This window comes from Daphnia pulicaria, chromosome 1 (assembly GCF_021234035.1).
Source record: "Daphnia pulicaria isolate SC F1-1A chromosome 1, SC_F0-13Bv2, whole genome shotgun sequence".
Taxonomy (NCBI): Eukaryota; Metazoa; Arthropoda; class Branchiopoda; order Diplostraca; family Daphniidae; genus Daphnia; species Daphnia pulicaria.
The window spans coordinates 25,937,947-25,965,383 of record NC_060913.1 but is presented as its reverse complement, the minus strand read 5'-3'; the positions used below and the strand labels follow the sequence as shown (position 1 = coordinate 25,965,383).

The 27,437-nt window shown below is 42.3% G+C and overlaps 4 protein-coding genes and 1 pseudogene across 9 annotated transcripts in view; 2 read left to right on the top strand and 3 right to left on the bottom strand.

Annotated features, from left to right (window-relative positions):
• LOC124314010 overlaps nucleotides 1-27,437 on the top strand; it is a 379,219-nt gene that overhangs the window by 213,421 nt on the left and 138,361 nt on the right. The window lies entirely within an intron of this gene.
• Nucleotides 1-27,437, top strand: part of LOC124320214 — a 186,511-nt gene that overhangs the window by 50,020 nt on the left and 109,054 nt on the right. The window lies entirely within an intron of this gene.
• LOC124318639 lies at nucleotides 1,103-6,237 on the bottom strand (annotated as a pseudogene).
• LOC124314970 lies at nucleotides 7,426-9,956 on the bottom strand. Of its 2 annotated transcripts, none has more exons than XM_046780326.1 (4): nucleotides 9,486-9,956; nucleotides 8,220-9,326; nucleotides 7,937-8,153; nucleotides 7,426-7,875 (listed from the first exon to the last, which is right to left on the bottom strand). In XM_046780326.1, exons 1-4 carry the CDS (start codon nucleotides 9,759-9,761, stop codon nucleotides 7,646-7,648), a joined length of 1,830 nt encoding a protein of 609 aa, XP_046636282.1. In that variant the 5' UTR covers nucleotides 9,762-9,956; the 3' UTR covers nucleotides 7,426-7,645. The 2 variants fall into 2 exon arrangements, with proteins under 2 accessions (XP_046636282.1, XP_046636283.1); XM_046780327.1 differs by having other exon boundaries at nucleotides 7,788-7,879.
• On the bottom strand, nucleotides 12,022-22,394 carry LOC124314822 (solute carrier family 22 member 5-like). Of its 5 annotated transcripts, none has more exons than XM_046780211.1 (14): nucleotides 22,367-22,394; nucleotides 22,218-22,285; nucleotides 20,861-21,198; nucleotides 19,771-19,934; nucleotides 19,254-19,394; nucleotides 18,693-18,815; nucleotides 17,978-18,219; nucleotides 17,881-17,897; nucleotides 15,216-15,514; nucleotides 15,008-15,117; nucleotides 14,421-14,635; nucleotides 14,122-14,303; nucleotides 13,483-13,655; nucleotides 12,022-13,295 (listed from the first exon to the last, which is right to left on the bottom strand). In XM_046780211.1, the coding sequence occupies exons 4-14, from the start codon at nucleotides 19,906-19,908 to the stop codon at nucleotides 12,995-12,997; spliced, it is 1,941 nt and encodes a 646-aa protein (XP_046636167.1). In that variant the 5' UTR covers nucleotides 19,909-19,934; nucleotides 20,861-21,198; nucleotides 22,218-22,285; nucleotides 22,367-22,394; the 3' UTR covers nucleotides 12,022-12,994. The 5 variants fall into 5 exon arrangements, with proteins under 5 accessions (XP_046636167.1, XP_046636183.1, XP_046636191.1 ...); XM_046780227.1 differs by having other exon boundaries at nucleotides 22,359-22,377; XM_046780235.1 differs by lacking the exon at nucleotides 22,367-22,394 and having other exon boundaries at nucleotides 19,771-19,930; nucleotides 22,218-22,352.

Below are 27,437 nucleotides of genomic sequence, written 5' to 3'. Positions count from 1 at the left end.
ATTGCCGCCATGACGTTTTTGGCGATCTTCTGAACGTTTTCAGCCCGTCGCTGAATAACCCTGGTCAATCAATCGATCAAAATGACTCGACTTGAACGTGGGAAAGGTCAAAGTAAGAAAATTTGGATTTGTGGGCGTATTGTCATTGACTGGCTGTTTTGACTACACACCTAATACAGACCCTGATAATATGTAATGTTGCTGTCAGTCACTAGGCTAAAACTATGTCCACACAAATATTACGTCAATCGCTGAAGAGAGAACGATTTTTCTTCACTGCTTAAATAATATCTTTTGCTTATGTCTACAGAACTGACAGAACTAATCACGAATACAAATAGTTCTTCACAGTACTTTAACGCAGGTAGCTGATAGTGTAAAACATCAGTGACAGATGGCGTGAGCCATCTGTTATCACGAAATGACGACAATTTAAAAAGCGTTACGGGAGATGATGAAGGTGTTGGTAAAGCTTTACTAATTAACTTTTCCTACTATTTTCTACAAAATCCTTCGTAATGCATCATTATAAATAAGGAAGTCACATGGTGACTGGGATTTTCACTCGACAGTTTTGAATTGATGGACAAAAACTGGAGTTGAAGCGAAAAGTGAACTTGATCGTGAAGGGTTGTAAGGTGCAAGATTGAATGCGGAGACAACAGATAGTCGCTGGTTGCAATTATTGATTTTCAGGGCAACAAGTACGGATTTAAAGTTCGGGATCAGATGGGACGCCATGGGCATTCTTTACTACGTAACGAGAAGAGCAAGACTTTCACTTCATTATTTACACAACGCTATTTAAAAGATGAATTAATTAATTAGATAAGATTAGAAATGATTTACTGCTTCTGTAGAAGAATGGATTGGTTCTCTCTTTCACAGCAAAATCGATACGTAAAACACACCACTTGTTGACGTGTTACCCAGCGTCGGCAGCAGTCAGCATATCCCAGCACGGCAAAATATGGTATGGGAGTAAACAATTAAGTGTAGCCCAACTTGCCTCGAGCGAAACCTGCACGAATATCTTACGATCCGACGCCCATGCAAATTACTGGCAATCAACGCGAGTGCACTCCAAAAAGAAACATTGGAGGAATCGTAAATTTTCTTTTAGTATTTTCGTTCAAACATGCAAATAAGAATTTCAAAAAAGGCGAATGTGATGTAAAAGTTTTCAATTATAAATTAGGAGTGGTGTGTGTGGGTGTCGAATGATTAGCTTTTCAGGGGCGAACTGTAATGAAAAAGGAAAAGAAGTTTACGAAAACGATAAATTTTTAGCACGTCATTCTGTTTCTTACACAAAATGAAAAGAAAGTAATTACCTGAACAGGAAACTTGTTTAAAGCGAACGTCGTCTAAACCGATCCCGCCGCTATCCGTAGACGCTTCAATGACGAGAGTCTGGATATAAAACATCAAGTTAATGGCATCCGAGGGCAACAGGCTGCGATGTTTTTCGCTGAAGTTTAAAAATGTACAAAATCAAATACTTGATCAAGTTCTCCACTTGCAGGAATCGGGACACGAGCAGGTATCCACGGTGATTTGTTCCGGTTGCCGGATCGATCGATGGCAGCCGAAGTCACCCTCCACAGCTCGTCCAATCGACCACTACTAAACCTGTACATCGTGTCCGAATGAATGGGTCACAAATCAAAAATAAACTGCGAGATTCTTTTCTTGACAACTAACCGGTAAACTGTCAAAGTTGAGTTGGGGCTGTTGTACGCCATGGTGAAGAAAAAAGACAGGCAGTGGGTTGCGTTGCCGGGGAATGGCGGAGAAAAGAGTCGGCTCACGCTCGACTTGCCTTTACCTTCCATGTAAGCGTAGCCACCTAGAAAAATCAGCAAAGTTGAAAGCAATTCTTTGCCAGTCTCAGTAACCAAATTATGTGTATTGTGTAAGCTACAATGAATAACCTTCGGCTAGTTGGAGCGTGTGATCACGCACGCCATAAAGCGATGAGGAAACGTCTGACATTACCCAACGTGGGTCATCCTTCACGGATGAATCCGTGCCATTGGTAGAAGACCTATCAATAAAAAAAAAAGACTCAATCAGTAAAAAACCATACAACAACAACAACAACAACATTCGAAAATTACCCCACGGAGGAATGAGAAGGAATTGGCTCGCTAACCGGAGCTCTAGGAATATTGGAAACGCCAAACAATTTGGGCGGTGATGACGTCCGTTGCGATGAAAATGCCTGGTGTACCGAATAAGGATCGCCAGCATGTCCATCTTCAAAGGTTGATGGATGGCGTGACCGGAGCCAATGTGGAACAGGTTTAGGACGTCGCCAGATCCCTTCTTCCGCTGTGGAGCTTCGTAAATTGACGATCCTGGAATCGCGTGGACGGTTGTAACCAATCCATTTACCGGAGCGTCGGAAGCGGTTCCGCACCGGTTGACTGATGATGATCGATTTCGTGGCTCCATCACGGCTAGTACTGATGACTTCGATTGTATTAGCACCAAATGACGTAATCTCGTCGTAGAGTCCAGAGACTCCCCTCACGGTGCTGTCCTTGTTGGCATTCTCCGACACTGACTTGATTGCAATCGATTGACTTGCATCCGGAGTCGTTGGGGACGATCTCGATTGAATGGCTGCTCCCAGCGTTGTTGTTGTCGGCGCCGCTGTTGTTGTTGTGGGGGACGGGGTCGTCGAAACCAAGGAGGATCCTTCCGTAAACATTTCCGTTGTGACCGCAGGAGATAATGTTGTTGGTATTTCGGTGGTCGTAAAGCTGGCCGTCTGAGTTGTGGCATCGGTTGCAGGTGATATCGTTGTCTGCGGTGGAATCAATTCAATCAATTCGACAATGCCTGTTGACGGGAGAGCGACGTCACCAGTTGCAGTAGACGAAGCGACAGGATAGTCCGTCGTGGCTGACACGCCGTCGTCGGGGAAAACAATCGGTTCTTCGCCATCCCCGTCGGGTGTAGTTTTGACCTCCGAATCCAAACGGGACGTAGTTGTCGGTGGCATTTCGGTTGTGTCGGAAACTTGATCTTCCTTCTCCGTTGAGACGAGCGCTTCGCTGCTGACGGATGGCACGACAGACTGCGAGTCGACACTCCAATTACACAAGTTTTGATCGAAGCTGCAATCTAAAGGGCTGACGGCAGCATCCGCCGGAGTAACTGCAAAATTCAATTTCAGACATTTTTTTTTTTGTTTTCCTGGCGATTTCACTGAAACTGGTCTGTACCTTGACAATATCCTTTGTAGAGCGTAATGTCATCGATCGCAATGGTCCCTCGTAATCCTTCACCCCTTATGCCGACAAAGCTGATGTATCCTCCAGAAGCAGGTACGAAGGAAACCTACAGCAACATATAGATTGATCATTGGAAAAAAAAAGTGATTCATCAAAGGGATGCCATAGACAGGACGAATCCGCCGTTGTCAGGCTCCCGACTTGTCATGCTCACCTGAGCGGAGAGCCACTTCTCCTCTTGGTGATTCTCCAGACGCCACAAAGTTCTCGATACTACTGAAGTGTGCTTGGCAGCATTGATTGTCTCGTTGCTGCTCCGACTCGAGTTGGGTTCGAACAAGACCACCTAAACATCCAAGTACACACGGGAGTATAGAAATAGAACGTCTTATTAAGTTCTCTGGTTGAAATCCCCCACAAGATTTCTGCATCAATCAACCTCAAGTGCACCCAATCGGGGGTGAGCCAGCGAAGCGCTGGCCATGTAGAACCAAAATGACAAGCAATGAGGATCCGCGCTGCGTTGTAATTGACTCGAGACGAAGCCCCGCGATCCGGGCTTGTGCCCATTCAAGTAAGTATCGAACAGCATGTAACTGTTGGGCGAATGAGACTGGACGTTTTGCCTGTGCACAAACATTTAACACCATTATTTATTACTATATCATAGACTAGATATTGATTATTTTAATTCTTTACTGTGAATGGCCATCTGGTCGACCGGAGAAGATATCGGCGGCATTTCTCGTCCACATTGACGTAATTCCGGGCCGGCTATTAGTCAATACCCAACCACATAAACCGTTTTGGAAAGTGCAATCAAAGCCTCTATTAACCGCCCACTCTGGCAAACCTATTTTAGACAAAAGGAAAGGCCTATCATTAAGTAAGTGTACTTCAAAATTAAATAGAAAAAGGCAACAACTCACCGGGGCAAGATCCGTTTTCAATGCGAAGAGTCGACAGCAATATCGCCATAACCAGATTCACCAACCGTCGCTTCCAGCCGAATCTATTTTCGTCCCGAGCCAAATCAAAATATTGATAACCATAAATATGCAATTGGTATGAAAATAATCCTTACTTTAAATGAAGATGAAGAGGCTAAAGTAACTTGGGCCCGGTACCATGAATCTCTTGGGCCAGACTGGGTCGTCAACTGCCAGATTTCATGTTCCGCCAATCCGGATGCCTCGGAAGAATTTTCGGCGCTCTTTTGAAACACTCTGAAAACATAAATTTGCCACAGTCAAATTCAAATGTCCAATTACAACAAGAACTTTAATTAGATATACCTCAAACTACCGATGCCAGCGCCAAACATATGGACCCAAAAGACGAAACACACGGCGTTATCTGATTGAGTATTAGTAACGGTGGCAGGTAAGATTTCGCTCGTCAACGATGCACGGCTGCCGGCAAAATGGGGATGTCTTGAATCGATAAAAGCATATCCTCCTATGGATAAGAATTCAATCAAGGTTTATTTTTGACCTCTGCTGTGGTGCATTACACCGAAGACGTAGCGGATTGGATCAATAATTGAACAAGTATAGTACCGAAATTGAAGTTGTGCTGCGATGAAAGCTGGTCGCGTAACGGCCCCGTACTCGTCCACAGGGAGCCCCGACTCAAGGACCAATCAAAATCACCGTCAGGATCGTTAGACCATTGGCAAAAGTCCGCATTGAATTCGCATTCAGCTGAAAATAAGACAACAAAAAGAGCGAAAGATAAGAGGATTGTACATTCTACCAATTGAAGCCGAACATACCGACGCAAGGACCATTGGAGAATTGAATATCGTCGATGGCGACGTGGCCGCGGTACTGTGCATAAGCCAAATTAGGTACAGCTTCGAAGATGAAAGCGTGCGGATAGGGGGAACTGTAAGTGACGTGGCCGTCCAGCCACTGGCCGCGAGTCGAGTCGGATGACAGCCAAACTTCATCCACCACTTCCTGCCAGCCCGTCTTGTTCACCAGAATCGTCTGGAAGGGAGTCCAGGGAGCGGGAAATGACAAGCCAGCCTGTCGTTTCTGCTGAGAATTGGACGACAGTGACGGCATCAAAATACTGTTGACGATGAGCGGAACGGCCGCCGAAGAAACGCTGGGTGCGGCGCTTTGACCTTCAAGGGTCGGCACCATTTGGACGCGCAATAGTCTCAGTTTGGAAGCGCTCACACCCTGAATGTTGTACTGCAAGAAAAAACAAGAAAAAACAAATATGGAACAGCTGGATAAGGAAGAGCGATGGAATAAAAAATCTGAAATTACGGAAAAACGGAGACAATGGCCGTGAGGGGTGGTGGCCTGGTAAACGGGACTCTTGAGCCACGCCTTAGGTTGAACTCCGGGTAATTGCTGTTTTTGGTGCTGTCCGGGCAGAAAGGAAGTCTCGAAGAATGCGTATCCCCCTAAAGGCCAAAAAAGAAAATAAAAAAAACAAATCGCGATCATCATTTGTGTGCGAAATCCACGAAAACCCAATCGGATTAAAAGGAAATCAGAACAAGACAAATTGAAAGCTTAAAAGATGATTACCATCGGAGGAATTAGAAGCGTCTGTTTCCGGACCGCCGAGCCAGTTACCCAATGAAGCTAATCCCTTCCGCCAAGGAAGTGTACCATCGACAAACGGCCCATTTGTGGTAAAATTGCAAAAAGAAACTCGTTCGATGGGTGAATGATGTGACGTTGTTGAATTTCGTCCGACATTAAGCGGAAAACTGCAATCGATCGGTTCTGTCAACTCTCCAGTCCATTGACGTCCTCTCTACATGGAAAAAAAGGTTAAATCATTCGACCGGATGATACAAGAAATTTAATAGTTGGCTCACTCTATTCTTGGCAGCAGCTGAATGAACGCTTCCGGACGAAATCAGAAACGCAGCGGTGAGGAGCATCAACAAGTTGGCCATCATATTCTCATCACCTGGTCTCTTCCAAGTAGTTTGCTGAGATCGTTGTGCAAGTGTCGACACTCGGCCGGCAACTGACACGTGCAGACTAGAGTCGTAGGCTTTTTAAACCTATCCTCTATGGTGACTACCTGGATTAGTGCCGGGCAAACAAAGAACACGTAAGAGGCTGCTGAATATGTGAGTAGTATACAAGAGTCTTGTGTTACAGGAGGAGGAGGTCGCTGCCAAAGTCTTTTACAAAAAGAAGAAGAAGATTCCGACGTTTTTCTCTCTCCCCTCTGGAGGTCGCAAACCCCCCCGCGCTCTCACTCTCTTCCTTCCTCTTTTAAAGTCAACGTGGCGCAACCAAATACGCCCATCGTCGTTAAGGTGCAACGACACGTGATGTTTTTAACGATCCCAATATAATATATGCAATATCTTGTGTGGCTGAACGGAAACCCAGACTTCTCGATATCGTCACCAGACCGGAATCGTTACTGCGACAAAAATTGAAGTGAAAATTTTAAAAAAATATGCAAATAAGTAAGAAATGGCGTGTTGGTTAGGAGTACTTGATTCTCGTTTCTTCACGTGACGCCATGGAATTGTGTGAAGGTGATGAAAGTCACGCTGGATCAAACACGCACTACAACCATGGCTTCCTAATTCCCCAAGTTCACGGCCAGGGAGGGGAAAGCGAATGATATACATGCCAAGCACATAACGTGAGTAATCCATCATGATTATGGACAACGGAATCAACACGAAAGACGGAATTGTGGGCTCTGTTTTTTTGTGTGTTTGCACACTGACCAACCGGTCGTTGAACTTGGAAAACGAGGAGGGCCCCCCTCGTCATCTTCACTCCATATTCGTCCTTTCACCTTCCTCCAAAGTTCTCCTGTCCATACCTGAGTTGTTTTCTTTTTCAAAAAAGAACTTTTCCAGGTGAAAGTTCCTCAGGTTCCCCTGGTTTTCCCCCCAATTGTGGCCCTTCTTCATTTTCGGATTTTCCACCCTTGGTAAAAGATCAAGTATCTTACCTCGTACACGAAAACGAAAGATGTAACAAAAAAGGTCGATCACCTTGATGGCGTCAAGCGTCAAGGTCTTGTTTGAAGAAGAAAAAAAGAATAGAAAAAGAATAAATAAAAAAGTTGAAGAAAAGGAATTGGGTAAAGCGGTTTGCGCCGTACAGGAAAACTTTCTATTCTTTTCAAAAATAAAACAAATAATTCTTTTCTTTTTTCTCTGCTACTACTACACTTCCCCAACTACTTTTAAAAGCAATATAACAAATTTTTTTAAAGGACTTGCCGCCCACTACAACCAATAACTTTGGAGAGAAAAATATAAACTGAAAATAAGATTTAGAAAAACTTCGAAACGATGTGGCAGTGCAACTTCTCTCGTAACTGGGTAACGGTGAAGGGGAACTGCACTATTCGGGGTTTTTGTTTTCTTCTTCTATAAACGCTGTTTGTTTGGATTGGCCTCATACGTCGTTCTGATCGAGTCTGTAAGTCAAAAGGTCAACGTCTCCCGATAAGGAATACATCTTACAGCTTGTTAGATTGACGTCAAGGTTCAATTCGGAAGTCGAGGAACATTCGACGCTTTCTGAAGGCGGTGGAGTTTTTACCCGCACCGGAAAAATATCCAGCGAGTCATCGACAAAAACATTTTGGAATGTCAGTTCGGGCTGGGTGAAATTCTCGTCACACTCTAACTTGAGATTTCATTAATTAGTGGGGGAAAACGAAGGATATGAATTAGCGATTGTTACCTGAGGAAATTGCCTCGTAAGTGTTCAACAGGCTGGCCATTTGTTTCTCAACCGTGTCGAGGTCCGTCACTAACGAATTGAAAGACTCTTCCGATTGATTAAAATCCATCAAGTTTGGGCCTGGATAATGAGAAGCGCTGCATCCGGCTTCCATCTGATTTCCGGATGACTGGTAAACTGGACTAGTCGGCATCAGGTGGCTGTTAACCGGAACAATCTGATAAATGACGGAGAAAAAATTTAATTATATTCCAAGAAACTCAATAGTAATAAAGCTGCATACCGAAAGTGCATCCGAGCTGCTTGGTAGCGATTCAGTCGGTGATGGATGGTACTGTACGGACGTACAAGCGGCTTCCTGGGGAAAGAAATACGGTTTTCTTGAGACTTCACAACAGTCACTCCTCGGAGACAGGTTCAAATCTTGAGTAACTAAAAGGTCAACAACGTTCTGAAACTCGTTGTCATCTCGGATCCCATGGCGCTGTCGAATATCAACATCCATGTTGCTGTTGCCCAGCACTTGCTCCACTTCCCGGACGGATAGTCTCAGCCAGTTCTGGTCATTAAAATTGACGCGGATTTGGTCGGTGAGCCAATTATTGAGGGCGGATGAGTTGCTGCTGTTGCCAGAGGCAGTCTCATTACTTGGAGGTGAAAATGTCGGCAGGGAGAGTTCCAGACATCGTGTCAGTTGGATCACAAGGGCGTGAGCAAGACGATGGCGTTGATAGAAGTTTTCAGTGCTCAGTTGCAGGTTACAGAAATGACAGAACATGACGTTTGGCGGCATGTAGTAAGGCCTTTGTAAATTCATCTCCGACGAAACCGTAGTATAAATAGGTCTCTGCGGGGTAGCCTGATGAATCTTTAAATCCTCGTTTTCTAATGTTGGTGAGGTCTCATGGAAACCAGACGGGACTTCTGACTTGGGTAGAAACTCTGGTTGATGATTTGCAGGAATAGTTGGTCGTTTTCTTGATTTAGTCGAATTAGATCGGGTGACTTTCTTGGCACGGCTGGCCCGTGGTAAGGTATTATTTTTAAAGGTCTCAGTCGTGTCAATATCAGGCTCCTTTCGGCTCTTTTTACAAAGAGGTTGACAACAGCCTGCAGCCGTCAAATGTTTGACAAAGTTCAATTGGTAAACAAACGTGCGTTCACAGATAGGGCACACTTGACTTGTCTTCAGGTTTTCGTCATTTGAAGTGAGCAGTGTCATTGGGTCTCCTTCCACTTGGTGCTTTGGCCTTATCAACATAAAGGAAGGAGAGATGTCTGGTGTTGTGGGCATCACAGATGAAACGGTGTAGGTGTTAACTGAAGGAACAAACTGCACGATATTGGCTTTAGTGAATGGCTCATTCCAGCAAGCATAGTTCTGATTAGCCTGCGAGAAAAATAAATAAAACAAATTATGTTAAAGGAGTTACATTTTATAATACATAGTGATTAACATCACTAATGTAAGTTGGGGGAATCATTGCTGATTGTAGTGAACTTATTATTTCCGAAACACAGGCAATCACTTGTGGGGTTGAAAACTTACTTCATAGAGATTGTAGGCTGCAACTTCACTAGCAGCACGATCATGGTCAGTATTCAAAGGGATGGGCTGATAGTGACAATCTGCACTAAAGTAGTTGACATTATCAGTCATTTCCACATGTGACAGCCCATCTTCTCTTGCTGGATGAAATAAAGGTGCAGCGACACATGGCTGTTGGAGAAAAGTTTCGGCATTAGAATAAGGGAGAAACGTGCCAACTTGAAAAGATTCATTTTGGGCGCCATGAGTCTGATATTGCCTCTGTTCGTACGACATTGTTTTTTGTTTCCAAGAAGAAACCCAATGTGGGGATGATAATATATACAAATAACTGCTCTGGGCATCAGTGTTGACGAGTTACAATAAATAATTTGATTCGAACACGTCGATAAAGAAACGAGAACAACGAAACTGGCGCTGAGAAAATAAGGGAACAAACTCGATTCGCACTGAGCAAGGTCACACACTGATTTGTAAAGCATGGATTCCATGGAAAGAGCCAAGGTCGCTAGGGGGCTTTATTGGTTTTCAATTAAAATTTTGTTGTTACATTGCCATTTTTTATAAGCTTAGATAACTAGTATAACAATAACTAGTATCTTTAAAACGCCCTTGACTATAGAAATTTGCTTAATTTAAGATGTAATAAATTAATTGACTGTAGTCGACTATTCAGCAAACAACTGCTGTTTAGCTTTTTTTACAGATTTGTGGCGGGAGTCGTTAAAAAGACATTAACACAAAATTATGGGGAAATAATTACAATTATTCACGTTGATTTCAAGTGATTTCGTTCAACTCATTAATGAACATCATTATTTTATTGACGGTGCGTAATTGCGTTACCTTATATGTATAATCGCAATTAGATAATTTAAACTAAAATGGAATTGCTAAAAACTGGAACACTGATTACCACACTTATTATTGACAAAGATGTCTTTTAAATTTCTAGTTGATTTCCAAGGCGTTCTTCACAACCTCTTAAGCAATCACGTTTCTCGATATATCGAGCTTAAAACACTGCTGATTATCCTAATATTTCAATCACGTACACAAAATTTCAAAATGATAATGGACGCCAGCTTATAATGTAGAAATGTCACAAACTGGATCGGTGTAATTCTGAAGAAGTTTACTCTCCGTTCATTTATCGGTTCATTTTTTAATGAGCACGACTATAATTTCTTTACGGTGCGTGATTACGTTGTCTTATTTTGTAATTATAATTATAAAATGATAGTAAAATGGGGAGAATATTAAGATAGACGTTACACCACTTATCATGTCCGTTCACTTAAAATTAGCAACACCATCGCTTATATTGACAGATTATAATGGCTGTTCGGATGCTAATTCTTGTAGCGGTGGTGGCGATGTGGCGTATCTAAACGACTCGTAGCTACACGTTACAGAACAGCAGTCCATATGATAAAATCTTCTCGTTAATAACAAAATAAAATGCATGTTAATTTATACTCTTGACGTGAACTAAATAGGGATGATATTATTATGTAATAGTTTACATTCATAATATGTTGAGGACGTGCAAATTGCACTGTTAAGCTATCATTTCACACACTTTCGAAGTTGACGATCAATCCTCATTTAACGGAATTTAGTGGGAAAAAGAAAATCTTAAATTATCGAGGAAATTGTTTGATTTCCGGCCTCAGTCTTAGGTTTACAATTTGCAGCCCAAGTGAAAGTGAAAAAATTCCCCGCCTCGTCTGTATAAAGGAGTGTAGGCTAAAGGCCATTTGAAGTTTGCTGAGAAAAACCGAAATGTTGGCAAAATGAGGTTGATTATTCCCGCTGCATTGACAAGTGATCGATTTCCAGTCGTGAACTTGGGCACCTGTTAAAAATTGCGAGTAATTTTGAAATCGAAATTAGTATTTTACTAAACCACTAATCGTACGAGTAATTTTGCTGCTTTTAACGACGTTATTACATAGGAACCGAATGGTTTCTTATAATATTTCATCTTTAAGTTCATTTAAAATGTGTATCTGTAGTTATCACATGTCAATTTCGTGCCATGAACAAGATGCCAAAGCCATAGACTGATTTTAAAGGGTGTTCCAACAACCACCTAATTTCAACGGTTTTCACTAACTAAAAAACAGTGTGGCTTTGCTTATTACTTGTTCATCATGCAATGTCATTGATGAGTAACTATCAAGCGATAAAAATGACAAATCAAATCATAGTTTTAAGTTCATCAAAGTCCTAATGCAAGTTGGTAGATGCCAATCCATCGTTTCTAGTAATCTACTGTTGGGGGTCTCGCAATTTCCTAGCAATTTGACTTTCTATATACAGCTGACATTGATCATCATAGCTCATTAATTTAAAGCTTACTAAGAAACGGAGAAATCTGTATTTTTATAGCGAATAGTGAATTCCTCTAATTCCTTCCCACGCAATCTCACCTGATTCTGACGTATCCAGCACGAAAGCCTTTCCGCCCGTGAAATCCCCGCAATGCGAATCGATATCCCACGTCTTTTAAATATTTCCCAACAAAAAAAGATTCACATTATTTAGTTTATTTGTCAACCTCGTATTTCGTTTCGTTCCACACGATTTCACACAATCGCAGATAACTGCATTAACAATTGAGACAAGACTGGGAGCGTCTTAAAAGAATATTGCACTTATGTCACCGATCAGATAGTCAAGAAAGGAAGATGATTATACAAATGATGAGCAAGAAAAAGGAAAAACAGACAGCCGTATGCCGTAAACAAGAATTTGTCAACCCTGCGTGAATATTACATTTGAAATCGACTGAGCGCTGCTAGCGATACAACACAGCGCGCAAGTTGAACGAATTATTCGAGCACGTTAGTGTGCGTATACGTATGTACACATTTCATATGGGGCGGTTGTCACAGTTGCATTTCACTCGGCAGGTTCAGTGTCTTATAAGGTCGTTTTATGCAGGATCCCCCCCTAACAATCCCAAAGAGAAAGTCTCGTGCACGCTCGGCATTATTCCAAATCAAATTTCAATAATGGCTCCGCTTTTGTACTTTTTAAATTTGGCGACAGGCGGCTATACGGAATTCTTTTCGGATAGGCATTCGAAAATAAAAAGGAAAGAAGAAGACCCAGGGTGTGTGTGCTGTGTGTGTAGGGATCGTCCCTATTGTGCGTGAGTAGACGTGACTGGGGAATGTACTACGTGCCAGTTACGGTGTGAGCAATTTCGTGCTATCATTATTCGTTTTATACTTGGACAATCTCGTTGCAGCAACCATTTTAACCTTGTCGGTTCTATATATGCGCCTGTCCAACTTTTTTGGGGGGAAATGCAGCGGCGGGATCAACACGGAGGTCGTCAATCCCGCAAGGACTGGCAGTACAAATGGATGTCGAGATGAAAATGGTGGACGTTAAATTTTTTTCGTTTTCTAAATAAGAAAAAAGGGAAAAAGGAAAGAAGAAGAAGAAAAATCCCAGACGATTCCTTTCAGGATCTGGAAGAAGAATCACAGGAGGAGTCACAATCGAGTGGTTTGAAGCTTTTCCCAAGAAATATCGTCGGTAGCGAAAGCTTCATTCTGCCATCCATCAGCCGGTTGATGCTCCTCCTGTCTACGGGGAACAGTTTGCTGTTGTTGTTGTCGGTCGAGTTTGGCGCTCCCGATTCCCGTAAACATTGGATCTGACAGGTCCTTGACGTATTGACGAGCGGGGCTGGCGATCCTACCGCCCACAGCAGCAGAACCAAACGACGGCAAACTTCTTTTGACAACAGCTACGTCCTCGACGTCGTTCAATCTTTGTTGACGCTCCCTCCGCCTACGGGTAAATACAAAGAAACTTCGTTCTTAAACAAACATCAACAAATATCCACTTGATTGTCGCATCAGACTTGGGCGTGTCATCCAGACCAAATAGACAGCCAGACAAATGGACATGGTCGTAATTGAAACATGTAACATATTCGTCATTGGATGAACGTTAGTTTTGGCAAACGCAGACTCACTTGGAGAGGCAGGGCATTTGGAAGAAGGATTGATCGGCTCCGAAATGTTCGGCGTCGGCCACCGACTCGGGCAGATTCTGGTTGGCCGTTTCGGGTAGAAGAAGGCAGACGAGTCCACCAAAAACAGACAGAGCTCCCAGGACGATGTAGGGCAGGGTCTTGTAGTAGGTGCTCTATATAACATTATACGACCAGAGAGATATCAAAAGGGGAGAGATAAAATTATTATTTAACCCAAACACTCGTCAGTCGTTCGTAAAAAAGAGTCAGCAACATACAAGAGCCGGAGGTTCAAACAGTGACAATAACCGAAGGCATCATTCCTTGTAGCACTATCTAAGACGGCCAGGATGTGTGCCGATCGATAATTCCCCCCCGCTCACGGCCAGCGCATCAAGGAACCCCAATGTTTTTCTATAAATCGAGACTCGATTCGACGTCACTATGGCGAACGTCGTAAATAGTTAAAAAGAGCCGGCCGGCCGAACTGTGCCAACTCCGAGGCATTTGGCAATTCAATGTGCACAGTTATAAGACAGGGCCGGGCGGTCGAGTTTGGGCGGGCGAGCGAAAGTGTATATAGCGGATTGTTATTATTATACAAGGGCGGCGTGGTCCTCCAGTCAATGTTTAATGTACCAGATAGAGAATGAAGGGAGCGAAGAATGTGGCGCCATGCCCAGTGATGTGGACGACGCCAGTGCCTTGCCCGCGCAACTGGGTCGGAATGAGCTCGACCGTGTACTGGAGGCCCGTGTTCATGGCGATGGTGATAAAGAAGCGGCTGGCCATGGCCAGCAGGGTCATCAACATGGCCGAACCTAAATAACACAACAAGAGAAAAGAAATGTCAGACGTGGACGTGACAGTTTGCAGGTCCCAGTTTTTTATGAACGGGCAAACAGCAATAAGAAGACTCGAGAGTAGATGCTGCTTACTCTGGGGAACGAGTCCGGTGGCTATGCCGGCCAATCCGGCCAGGCCAAGGGCCATCATAAGTGTCCATCTTCTGCCCAGTCGATCGAGCGTGACGACCGGCACCAGATCAGCCGGCAATTCCAGGGCTCCAGCCACACTGTTGGTGATGAAAACGCTGTAAGGTAAAATGGCCAAAGAGCGGACGTAGCCGTCATAAACAACCGTAATCACCATCCTGTCAGAGGAGAAAATGAAATGAATTTCAATTAAGTTTTTACTACGGTGCATAAATGGTATAGGGCGGGCAAAACAAAAAATTAGAATTTCATTATCCAGCGCATGATCAAAAATTAATCTTCTTTTTTCATTTCCGACAGGCTTTCAACTCAATTGCATCAGCCGAATATAGCCTTGGCTTTTGTGTGTTTTTTTAATACGCAGGATCGTTTTTAATAAAAAGAAAAGCCCCACAAAAATGTCAAGAAAGTTAATCATACGGCGAAAGTGTCAACGCATAAAAGTATCAGACGGGAATAGAAGGGTGCGGTCAATGTGACGTTGATCCCAGTCAAATTAAATGAATAAAGAAACGTGAAAAAGGGCTGACCAAGTTAGTGTGATGATGAGAAAGCGTTGGCGCATTTTCGACGAGCGGAAGAGATCCATCCAATTGGTGGGATTGTCCTTTTCCAGCTGGTAAGTCCTCTTGGTGGCCGCCTGTAATAGCCCCCAAAGGAAAAAGGGGAGGAATAAACAATGCCTGCCTTCCGCCGGAATGAATAAGTAAGCAGATGGTAATAGGAAGTGATAAATACTTGAAATTCCTCGTAAACGGATGGATCGACCGTCTTGTTGTTGATGCGGGCGCATTTGCGGAGTGTTTCCATCGTCTTATCAGTTTTCCCCTTGAGAACGAGCCATCGTGCGGATTCGGGCACCAGCCACCAAGCCACGACGATAGCACCAATGGGTGCCGATGTGACGATGGAAAAGAGACGCCAATCCGCCAGGGCGTAAGCGATCCACGGAAGGCTTCCGGCGCCCAGCGTCAAGAAGACGGCCAACGGAATGTTGCCCACTATCGTCCTCTTCTCCGGGCTGACGTACTCCATCACTGGAAATAAAACGGAAAAAGGGGTATTAAAAATCTTATCTTCTTTCATACTCGAATGCGCATCGTAATAATAAAAGCTGTCGGGCGTTATCTACAGCCAACTTGATCCGGACTACGCGAGTCAAGAGGACTGTGCAGTCAAAAGAACAAAAGATCAAATGGAAGCCAACCGCCATATGCTATCCGATTTAAAACAAAACTCTTCAACATCTAATGGGCTGCTGCTCCGGGAGCCCTCGAGGAATACGACAATGAAGACAATTGCGTCAAACAGCAAAGGCTCTAGAAGGAGGAATAATCTCAATAAGAGATCTTGCCTCTTGTCTAGAGAAAGGAGGAAGAACAAAATGGTAGAGTTATATTCAACAAGAGCTGGAACCCCACTCGGACTATAGTGGCAATTTCTCTACGAAAGATAGGGTGGAAAAATCGATCCTTCTTTCTTTCTCGGTTAGTCAGACATTCTCTAGAGATCAGAAAAGATTAATCTCTCTCCTATATTCCGGTTAAAACAAATTCCCAGTGGGTTACCCAATTAACGAATTAACTGTCTCCCTTCCCCCGAACAAAACGAAATTTACGATGACATTTCAACTAGTTCAAAAAATGCCATTTCCCTATCTCTCATTTCTATTTTAATGATGGCATTAGCGAATGAATAACGCGAGCCGGAATTTCACTGGATGAACCCGAAACTTTAATGCTGGATAAAAAAAAATTCGGTGAATTGTGATATAAGGATGCCGAGTCAAACGTCAACTCTATTCCGCACTAGTCGACATGTTAGAGAAAGGAAAAAAACCCATTGGCCGTCAACTTTTCTTCTTCTCTTTTCAACAGTCACAGGATCCTTTGAACTTTAAGACGAAAAAAGTCAGGCACATGAGGAGAAAACAAGAAATACACCGGCGCTGCATCTAACTAGATCAATTGTGTTTCGGACCAGCGACTCGACGCACATATCCCGCACTCGTAGATAGGTGCGCTTTAGGGGGAAAAAAAATAAAAGTCTTGAGACGGAGAAGAGTTTCGACCGGATCGATAGAAAACATGCAGACTCTCGAGTCCGCGGATCGGATGAGTGGGAAGAAGAAGCGACACTATATGTGCAACCCCAAAGGGCTCAGCTAGAGAGAAGCTTATTCAAAGTTTCCGAGATTGTTTCCGACTTCCTTATCCGCCCTCGCCGGGCAACAGCAGCAGCAAGCACTCCATAGTGGAGCCCTGGGGGGATTAAAAACTAGATACGGGGAATAATCGAGTCAAATAGAATATCATAATGATATAAGGAGATTGAATTCAATACGCCGTTACACAGATCTCTCTACAACTCCTTTGGACCCTATATCCAATAGCATCAACTTGGACATTTCAAACTTGAAACATTTCCGCGCCAAAATCTAAGTTGATCCGATGAATGAACTGCGAGATTTCCGGCACTTTGCAAACAAGCTATAATGGTATGCAGCACAAATACAGCGGACTGGTCTTTGTGTACGTAGTTGGCATTGTTCATATATACCCTCGAGTCTATATGCAAATGAATGCGAGAAGCGCAATTAAGCAGCTCTTGTTTTAGATACGCGCCGGAATAGAAATGTCTAAGCCAAACATTACAGCTAGGATCTACGCAACGCAAATGCTTTTGCGAATAAAAAAACCAAAGCTCTTGAAAATACAATTAACAAAAGCGGCGACGGTTTATGGACAAAACTGAATCATTTTTCGCAAACTATTCAAATTCACGAAAAAGAATCGTGTCGGCTGCTGGAAACAATTCCACTCAAAATAGGGGACGCTCTTAAACGGGAGGAACAAAAACAAGCCAATTATGGCGACGCGTTTAATTGCTAGCCATTCCTATAAACAAAAGCACAAAGTCCTCAAATGAAAATACCTTCCAAAAAGGCAAAAAGTTTTCCCCGCTTAGAATACGCTTCGGTATTGTTGAATCTGGCCGAGTTGCACAACTATAAATGCCATACACACTGTACAAAAAGGACCACCTTGATTTTCCTGCTCGTTTTTTGAAATCTCCCTTTCTAGTTTTTTACTTTTTCAAAACAGCCCGGGCTTTTCATCTTTTGATCCGCTTATTCGCCAGTTCGCTTCTTCATTTATTTATGGGACGGATCTCCATCTCTCCAGGCACCGACGTCATTTATCAATAATTTACGTAACTCGAATTTCACATTCATACGCCTACCGTATGTATAAGACCCAAGTCTCAGGGTCCAACTTCTCTATTAGCTCAAAAGTTACTTGGCCAATATTTCCCAGTTTTTTCGCAAGAGACGACATGAGTCGGATGCTGGCCGGCAGTCCATCATCCGATTTAACGATGGCGGTGGGAGTGAATTACTTACGGATTATGTACATCATCCTGCCGAGAGAGAGAGAGAATGTCAACATTAAATTCGTAATGAGCTTATTACGTAATCAATATCAGTCACGACGACTTACATGTAATGGAGATCGTAGGCCATTCCGACGAGGAAGCGGCAGACGACGAAATCGACGAATCCTCGGCAAAATCCCGTGGCCACGCCCGCTACGCAGGCCAGCACGTTGCTCAGCACCAGGACGGGCAGCCGGCCATACCAGTCGGCCAATAGACCAAAGAGGAGACTGCCGACGATGGCGCCGGCGAAGAACATGGCCTGGGCGAAATTGGCTCGCCAATCGTCTTCGCAAACCCAATTACTCTGCCGAAAAAAAGAAAATAAAACAAATTGAAATTAAAATTTAACGTTACTGGGATCCACTCCTTTCCCATCCATCGGCTGGGCAAATAAATAAATCAATGGGCTGCTGCGTTCAGTTTTCAATTTGTTAAAGGAGAAAAAAACCAGACACAAAAGGAAACGGGGAGGCCCATTGAAACTGAAAATTCTTTGAAGAGATTGAAGGACAGAATGAAAAGGGAATTTTTGATTAATAAAGCGGACGACGGACATTGATGCTTGATTAGGAAATGGTCGGTTACGTCTTAATATTACAGTACTCTGGCCTAATGAAAGATTGTACCCAATTGCATTCAATCCGGACAGTCAAAGATATAAAATCAAGTCTAGAGTTTCGTTATTCCTTCAGTATTTTAGGTTTTCCTTTGAAAACATTGGCGAGTGGATTTAATGAATTTTGCTCAAAGAAAAACAAATTTAATTGGCAAGTGTACCTCGGAGACGATGGTGTGGTACATTCCGCCACTCAAGTCGTAATCCCATCCGTCGACGGCCGAGCACGGCTTGGTTGGCCAGGACAAATTACGTCCTTGTGTCACGTCCACCGTCGCTCCCTCCTATACAAAATCGCAACGAATGAAATATTATAAAAATCTGCCACAGCATCAAATAAAATGTCGACATTAAAAAGATGGCGCATCTAGTAGACTCGAGCTACAAAAGGATATGCAGCCGCACTACTATTAACATTCAATGCCGATTTCTTTTCCAGGAAACATTGGGGAAACACAACGCCAATGAATAACTTGACGCGCCAACAAAAGCAACAAAACACAACGGATAGATCCTGCATATGTGCAAGTGAAATTGGGCGCTTTACATATTGCGTGATGGTAAGTTATGCTCCTCCCATGAATAGAGTAAATAATAAGCGGCTGAAAAAATGTCTAACAATCGATATTTGCTACTATCCGGAAGAAAAAAAACAAACTTTGCGGATGAGATAAAAAAGGAGGAAGGATCGTTATGGGGTTGTTGATTTTGTCATGGCCTACTTGAGTGAAGTTGACATCAAACATGCGACATCGGCTGTAGACCAGCTCACCGTCACGCGTCTCCAGCGGAATAGACAAATTGCGACGCTCCGACGGCTCCAGGTGGCTCAGTTCAGGTACGGAACACCAGTGCTCCGGCGTCTAATGACGCGGAATATAACAGCCCCCACGTGCCAGAATTCACCATCGACCAGCAGATAACAAACCAAATAAAGAAAAGAAAGAACAAAAAAGTTATCGACATGGGGAGGGCAAACTATTCAGGAACAAGAGGAGAAGTTAAAAAGTTGCGTTAGACAAAAAAAGGGGGAAAATGTTAACATGTTGGAGATGGGCGAAAAGTTGGCGGAAAAGTTTAAAAATAAAAAAATACCAAAATCAAAACTAACTCTAGACGTTACCACTGGGATTACGTTATCAGTTGCAAGTTCTCAACGCTAGCAGATAAATAATAAAGATCCTGTGTAGGATCTACCAACTGGATCAAATAACGTGATAGATATTACAAGAGTCTCACCAGAGTCTGGTAAATCTGAGCCATGTAGACGACGGCCAGGAAATAGTTGACTGGTAGAGACAGCAGGAGGATCCTCTTCTGGAACGGACCGAAACTGCCAATGTGGGGGAGAATGTCATCAAAGTCTTCAATGGCCATTTCTCTTGGAAGTTATTCCTATCTTTCTGAGATTGAGAAAAGTAGAGCTGATTATTCTTGGAATAGTGGAATAGATTTCCCCCCGTTGCCTGATACGCTTATTAGGAAAATCAGGAGCCCAGGGCTGCCCATTTCAATCAATTAGGACGGTCTTAAGATCCGCAAGGAAAATATAGAAGGGACGGAAGCTGGATGCTAAAATACATAAGGTAAATAATCCACGCCAGCTTTGATTTCCGTCTGTCGTTCGGAAACAATAACGCCCGTGTCTGTGTGCACCAGCCGTGTGGATTACGTATTACAGTAAGGCGCACAACGTGCTCATTACAAGATTGCCCGAGAATCCGATTCCACCTGGGGCTAGGGTCCGACAGAGAGCTACAGAGCAGGCCAGGCTAAGTAAATAGGAAAGGCATTATAGTATGTAAGGGAAGGATTGATGAAGACGGAAGCGAACGCACGGAAGCAGAGTCACGGCATGGAATTTGCTATGGAAGACGTTTCAATCACGTTAGACGGAAAAGGGATTTCTAATGCAAAACGTGGGATCCTCCTGGAGACTCTACCAATTGATTGATTTTTTTTTAGAAAATATCAGCAGGATTCTAGCTCGTCTAGATATTGGCATTCCCTCACACACACACACACACCGGTTAGCATCGGCTGTTCTTCCTAATTAAGTCGAATTCTCAGATTTTCTCGGCGCTAATATTTTGTAGCCTACATAGCACGACGGCGTTAAAAAATAATGAATAAAGATGTCAGGAATCCTTCCGGACGGAGAATTTCGGTGAAGTCAATAGCTGAAAATCCCTGGCTGCGTCCAAAACTTATTTAACTCAACTTCCCTTCTCCTTCTACTTCTTCCATCGAAACCATGCGGCGTTTCATTTGGCCAAAAGTTTGGGTTGGGAATTCTTCAAATATTGAGTCTTAGGAATGGTACATTTACCTGATTTTCCAAAAGTTAACGAGTTCCGACTCCAATCCGGCGCGGCTGATTTGCCTAAAGTTTGAGGAAATGTTTTGACGTTCGCCGACCTTTCTTTAACTCTGCTCGCGTTGTTATCACCAGTGTGCACTGTCCCTATGCGCTGCGTTTGTGTCGTTTCCTTAGTGTCTGTCATTTACATGGCTGGCCAATCAATCGCAATCAATAAGCTTCAGGGGTTGTAGTAGTAGTCGCTGCACTGTTCCATAATATTCTTGGCCAATTTTTCAAATGTCAATTGCATCAAATTGAAAGCGCCAGCAGTCCTTTATCGAGCCGTGTCGGCTGCCAACTGAATCCTAAAAAAGATGGAAAGAAATCAAGCGGAATATTTACGTTTACAATTTTGGCTGCCCTCCCACACAGAGATCTCAAGGGCACAGACAACGATTTCCAACTGCGGATAAAAAATGTAGAACCGGACTACTATAGATATACGAGTTTTATGGCCACGACCTTCATTGTGTGACGCAACGTTATAGAGATAGAAAGAAAATAAAAATGACGGTTTCTGGTTTCTGCCGCTGGCTTGAAGAGTTGAATTCAATTCCGTGTTACATGACTGACAGGACGACAACTGAATGGCCCATGTACTATTGAAAGTCGTTTTGTTATGCACACGCAACCGTGACGAAGAATCACTCAGAGAAATTGAAATGCTTACTAGTTGTGCAACCGTCTGTTGATGGGCAAATACAACATAAAAAAATTCATTTGGCGGAGCAGCCAAATGAAATTAGATTGCTATTGGTTGTCCCATTGGATGGAATGGATCGTTAGCGTTAGTGTTTTGTTGGCTGTCTTGTGGGTTTTTAGTTTGCACAACAGCAGATGCCCAAAAGTCTTCTCCATTATCACGAAATACACAGCTAGGGAATGGCAAGGTGGGAATTCCCAGCACGACCGAAAGAAATAAGTTCCAGTTATCGACAGGCCCGAAGACTGCAGCATAATCCCGGGGGGAACGAAAACAGAGGGGGGCGGCCAAAAAGCAATTAGATTGAGTCGAACGTTGCGTCCACCAAGTGAGATTGGGAGTATAGACAAAAAAGGGGACCAGCAATTAAACAAAGGAATGAAAATCAAGATGGGAGTTTCTCGCTGCAAGAGAGAGAATGTAGACTAACAGACACAGTGATAAAGATGAATCCAACTATCGTGCAAACTTTCATATTCACTGGAAAGGGAAAGTTTTCAGCTTCTTTGTGACCTCAACAGATTTTATGAAAACTTTCAGTTCTTTATAGCTAGGGCTGACTGGCCAGGCAACCACGCCGGTCCCGAGAGACTGTTATACAAGAAAATAAATCAATATTACCTGCAACTGTATGCCCTGCCTGCCTGAGATGCTTCTTCTTCTCTGCTGACAGACATTGATGGCACAATCTGGAATGCAAAATGGAGAGCAAAAAATGCTGCTGTAATTTGTGGCACAATGGAAATTAGTACTAGAGATAACCTTCGCACCTGCAATGAGAAACTCGTTTGGTACGAGGCCCACAGACACCCATTCGGCGGGAACCGTCTGCTCTGCTGCATAAATCCAACTTGTTTACTTTATTAGGATCTGAACGTTGCCGGATTCCCGTTATCTTGATCCTTGATACTGAACGGTACTGAATAATCAGAGCCGACTGAATTATTTCTGTCACGAATTCCCGAATCACGGAATCACGATATACGAACTCCTATGTACGTAAATGCTTATATTTTAAAAAATAAATAATTTAATTTGTAATGAATAATGAATTTTCGCGAGAATCATTCGGAATGCGGAAATGCATTATAAAAACAAACAAAAAAACAAAAAAAAACAACAGATACAACGTCGCATTCAGACTAATTTCTCTGGTGGAAATTAAAAAGCTACAAAAATGTTTCTGTTTCAGATATTTAAATTTTTAAGGCGTACAAAGAAAAAGTTTCGTTTTCGAGAATCCGGGATGAATAATGATGAGATGTCACACAATTCCAACGAAAAGTCACTGGGAACTGTCACGTAGCTATATCGCGGTTTTTTTTTTTTTTAATTTTAAACGACACAAATTCGAATTCAAAAAGAGCGGAAAATTAACGTAACAATTTGGGTATAGAATTCACCGGAACTGTACTTGGAACTTACTACTGTACAACTGCACACCGACAGGAAATTGAACAACACACGTAAATTTCTTACTTTATCGATTGTCTCCATGAAAATGAAATTCCACGAGAAAACAAGACGACACTGCCGAGCTGTCATTACAACATACCCCCCACCATAACTTGTACAAGTTGATGAGCGCATTCACCACCACAGCAGCTGTTTACACTTTCACGTCACTAATAAGTTATCGCGTTCAAAACGTAACGAGCCGAAAGAAAAAATGGGAATTCATATCAACTTGTTGACATTTTTCTCTTTTTTTTTCAGGATTCCGCCCTGTTGCAAATTGTCTCATGTAAACAAATCTGACGTCGCTCCATACTTTTAATTTGTCACACTCCAGCCTCGTACATTTTTTTGTTTCTATTCACGCTACTCTGCACATTCACACGTTATCCCAGCGAAGAGGCGCTGTCGCACGTACTTTGATCAATGCTGCCGACGCCTAGGCAGCCACTCAACAAAAGCTGTGCTTTGCATTCTAGTATAACACTTGTTTTTTTGTGATGTCAACCCCACTTGTCTATCCCGCCTTTGATGACTGGATTTATATCTTTTTTTTGCCTGGTGAAAGCCTTTCGTTTTTATCAAAGACTAGACCTGAAACTATAGCCTCTACTAGCCTAGTCGGCAATATTTTATATACTCGAAAAGATCTATCATCGTCGTAGCTGCTGCTGCTGGGACTTGGGCGTGAGTGTTAACTGCCTGCAGCACAAATCCTGAGCCCATATATAATCCATCGCGTTACTTTATTAGTCGTTCGTTACAGATGGACATGTCCTAGTAGCCTACTGTTATTCCCTAATTTAGTCCCGCCGTTCTGTCTATGGACAGCGTTCCCTATTTACTTTGGAAATCCCGGCCCGGACGGAAGAAGTCTTGTTGCTTTATCGACTTGAAATATTTTTCTTGTTGCTCTGAGTGCTAAGTTCTTGGTGACTTTTATTAATTAGATGTGCGTGTGTAAGATGGAGTGCAATATTAAACCCAGTAACACTCCGTTTCGCATCGGTCCCATCCCATAATATGGCTTTTGCACTGATAACACAATTTATTCATGAGCTGCAGAAAAGAGGACTTAATCTATACAATTATGTATGGAGTCTAGCAATCAATTCTGCCGCTAAGATGGGTTACTGGATATAAGATAATCGGTTTCACTATGTCTGTCTGCATTGGGTAACGGTTAAAATTCTGGAATTAATTCCAGTTTGTGTACGTTCAATCCATGCTTGCTCATCACACGTTAATCTTAAGATGTATACACATCTTTAGATAACGATTTAGAAGCGTCGGCTGTATAACCATCGTCCAGTGGTTTAAGCTGATGGATCTCAAAGTTTAATTCAAAATATCATTTTTTATGTATAGTAAATTCTCGCAAGGTAAGGTGACATTCTATAACGGCTAGTGACTGCCATATCTTGAGGTTATAAATTGGATAGCCATCAATATGAAAATTAGATCAACACCTTGGTGAAGGCTCGACTTAGTTCATTATCCAAATTATCTATTTTCACCCTATTTAAACGGTTACTGTTACGCAAGATGGTTGCAGAGTACGAATGGATTATATCCGTCATTTTATAAGTCGCCCTAATATATTGCCGGGGGAATTCTTTAGGCGAGATATGAAAGACTAGGCCGATGGATGGATATTAAAAGCTTACGGAGGATAACATCGAATATAATTTTATAACCGCATTACAGGCATTACGGGCATTACTAAAGATTTAAGGCGCTAACCTTCAAGTCCGAAGTCGGCAACGATTTTAATTACATCCCAGTCTTATACGAGGTCTTATAAAAGGCGACATTTCTTAATAAAAAGAAGAAAACATTTATGTCACCAATGTTTCCATAGTCTGAACGGTGAGGCAGAATTAAATACGAGCGAGGGGGGCATATCGCAACTTAAGTGTCTAAAATCCTAACGGAAAAAGAAATCAAGATTGAAATCCTAGTAGTTGTGGTGCTGTTGTCGAAACGACCGAAGCCATGCGGAATGGAATTTTGAGAAATGTTACATGTATACTGCTGTCTGTGTTTATGTGCGTGGCACGCGCAACAAACGCTTATTGGCGGGCAATTAATGTGGAAGCTGCGTTCGGATATTATTTGCCGTTTTACTTCTTTTCTGGTTATATTGCTAATCTATTGTCAGTCTTCTCTCTTGGCAAGTGAATATTAACAATTTCGTAAAGCTCAAATTTAAAACGGATTCCTTCCGGTTTCCGGTGGTGATCAAAAGATATGGCGTTGTATAACCCACTGCGCCTCAGATGCGGTATATTACGCTTTCTATTTATAATCAAATTATTATTAGCCGAATGAATTCTAGAAACGTTCTAATCTCATACGTGAGAGTCGAGGAAGTAATTTACGCGCGACTGCGCGTGCGCGCATGAGCGCCGCATAGTGCAATGCTTAGATGAATGATGATGAGAAATGATCTAATATAGGGTAATCATTTCCTATCTGCGTAAACGAAATAGCAATTGATTCGGTTTAAATTTTACTTGAGTTTATTCGTACTGGGTAGAAATAATCACTTCTACACACTGACTGTGAATTGATTCATCATGTTCACAGATTATATAACTCGATATGAAAGCTAAAATAGTGATCCAGATCTCAATCACCGCGATTAAATTGAAATAGCACGGCTCACACGGGGAGCAGAGGATGCATGTGTCATTTCTTGCAGGAACTTTGTATTTTATGCAACCTATGTTCTTTATCGAGAGGAAAACTTCACATTAAATTCACGCGTCGCTTTATAAAAATTTCAAAGTGTGAACTGAACATTTATTAGTCTTAGGTCCCGTATTGCATCATAATATTCTCAGTTTATTAATCGTATCCACAAATAATATGTGTGAGCAGGCCGCACTTTCAGTATCTATATTTTGACGAGTGTTAGTAAATAAATGGCATATTTTTTCTTTTAATTGTCTTGATGTTGATAACAGCCAGGTTAAAAGTCTGAAATGAAGTCTGTTGTAGCATCACACTGACTTTCAGACCCATGATATCGAATCGTATCCCTCTAAGGAACCCATCGATATCTATACTAACCGATAGTTACCATCGACTTAATTGAAACATAAAACAGAAATGAATAAGTACTATAATCATGCCCCATCAGCATGTACGAAATAGCAAGTTGATACGGTGTCAATTTACTTGCATTTATTTGTATTATGTAAGATATATCTCTTCTACACAATGACTGTGAATTGATTCATCATGTTCACAGATTATATTACTCGATATGACAGCCGAAATAGTGATCCAGATCTTAATGACCGCGATTAACTTGAAATATCGCCGGCTCTCGGACGGTGTGCAGATGAAGCAGGTTTAAACTCTTACAGAAATTTTGCATGTCATGCAACCTTTGTTCTTTTTCGAGAGAATTACTTCACATTAAATTCACGCGTTGCTTTATAAAAATTTCAAAGTGTGAACTGCACATCTATTAGTCTAAGGTCTAGTACTGCAACAAAATATTCTCGGATTATTAATCGTGTCAATAATTAATTTGAATGAGCAAGCCGCACATTCAGCAGCTGTTTTTACAAGTACTTTTGGTTAAATGAGATATTTTTCTTTGCTTGAATTGAGATGATGGTAATGGGTGGAGGTATTGGTCTCTGACAGTGTTCGTCTGGACCGAACACGCAACATATCGACAAATTATATGTCCGACCTACACATCAGACAGCCACTATGTCGTCACATTAAAAATCAAAATTAATAATGAATAAATATTCTAGTCATGCCTCATCAGCATCTACGAAATAGTAAATTGAAACGGTGTAAATTAACTTGCAATTATTGTTATCGTGCAGGAAATATCCCTTCTACACACTGTCTGGGACCTGATTAATCAAGTTCACATGTAATATTACTCGATATGCCAGCTGAAATAATGATCAATTTCTTAATGACCGCGATTGACTTGAAATATCGCCGGCTAACAGACGGGGAGCAGAAGATGCAGGTGTACAAGCTGACAGAAATTTTTTATTTCATGCAGCCATTGTTCTTTTTCGAGTAAAAATATCTTACAATGGATTCACGCGTCGCTTCATAAAAATTTCAAAGTGTGAGTTGAACAGCCACCAGACTGGCGTTATAAGGTGCATCATAATGTTCGCATACTATGAATTGTGACCGTAATTAATGTACATGTGTAGGCCGCACACTGAACAACCACAATTATATGAGATTTGATATTAAATATAGAACTTTTCTTTTTGTCAACACAATGATTAATCAGATACTAAATGTTAATTAAGAGCTTAAACTATCTCTTAAATCAAGTTGCATGGCCCGCATCCAACAATTTTTAAGAGGAGATAGGGCTATTAACAATCATTATTA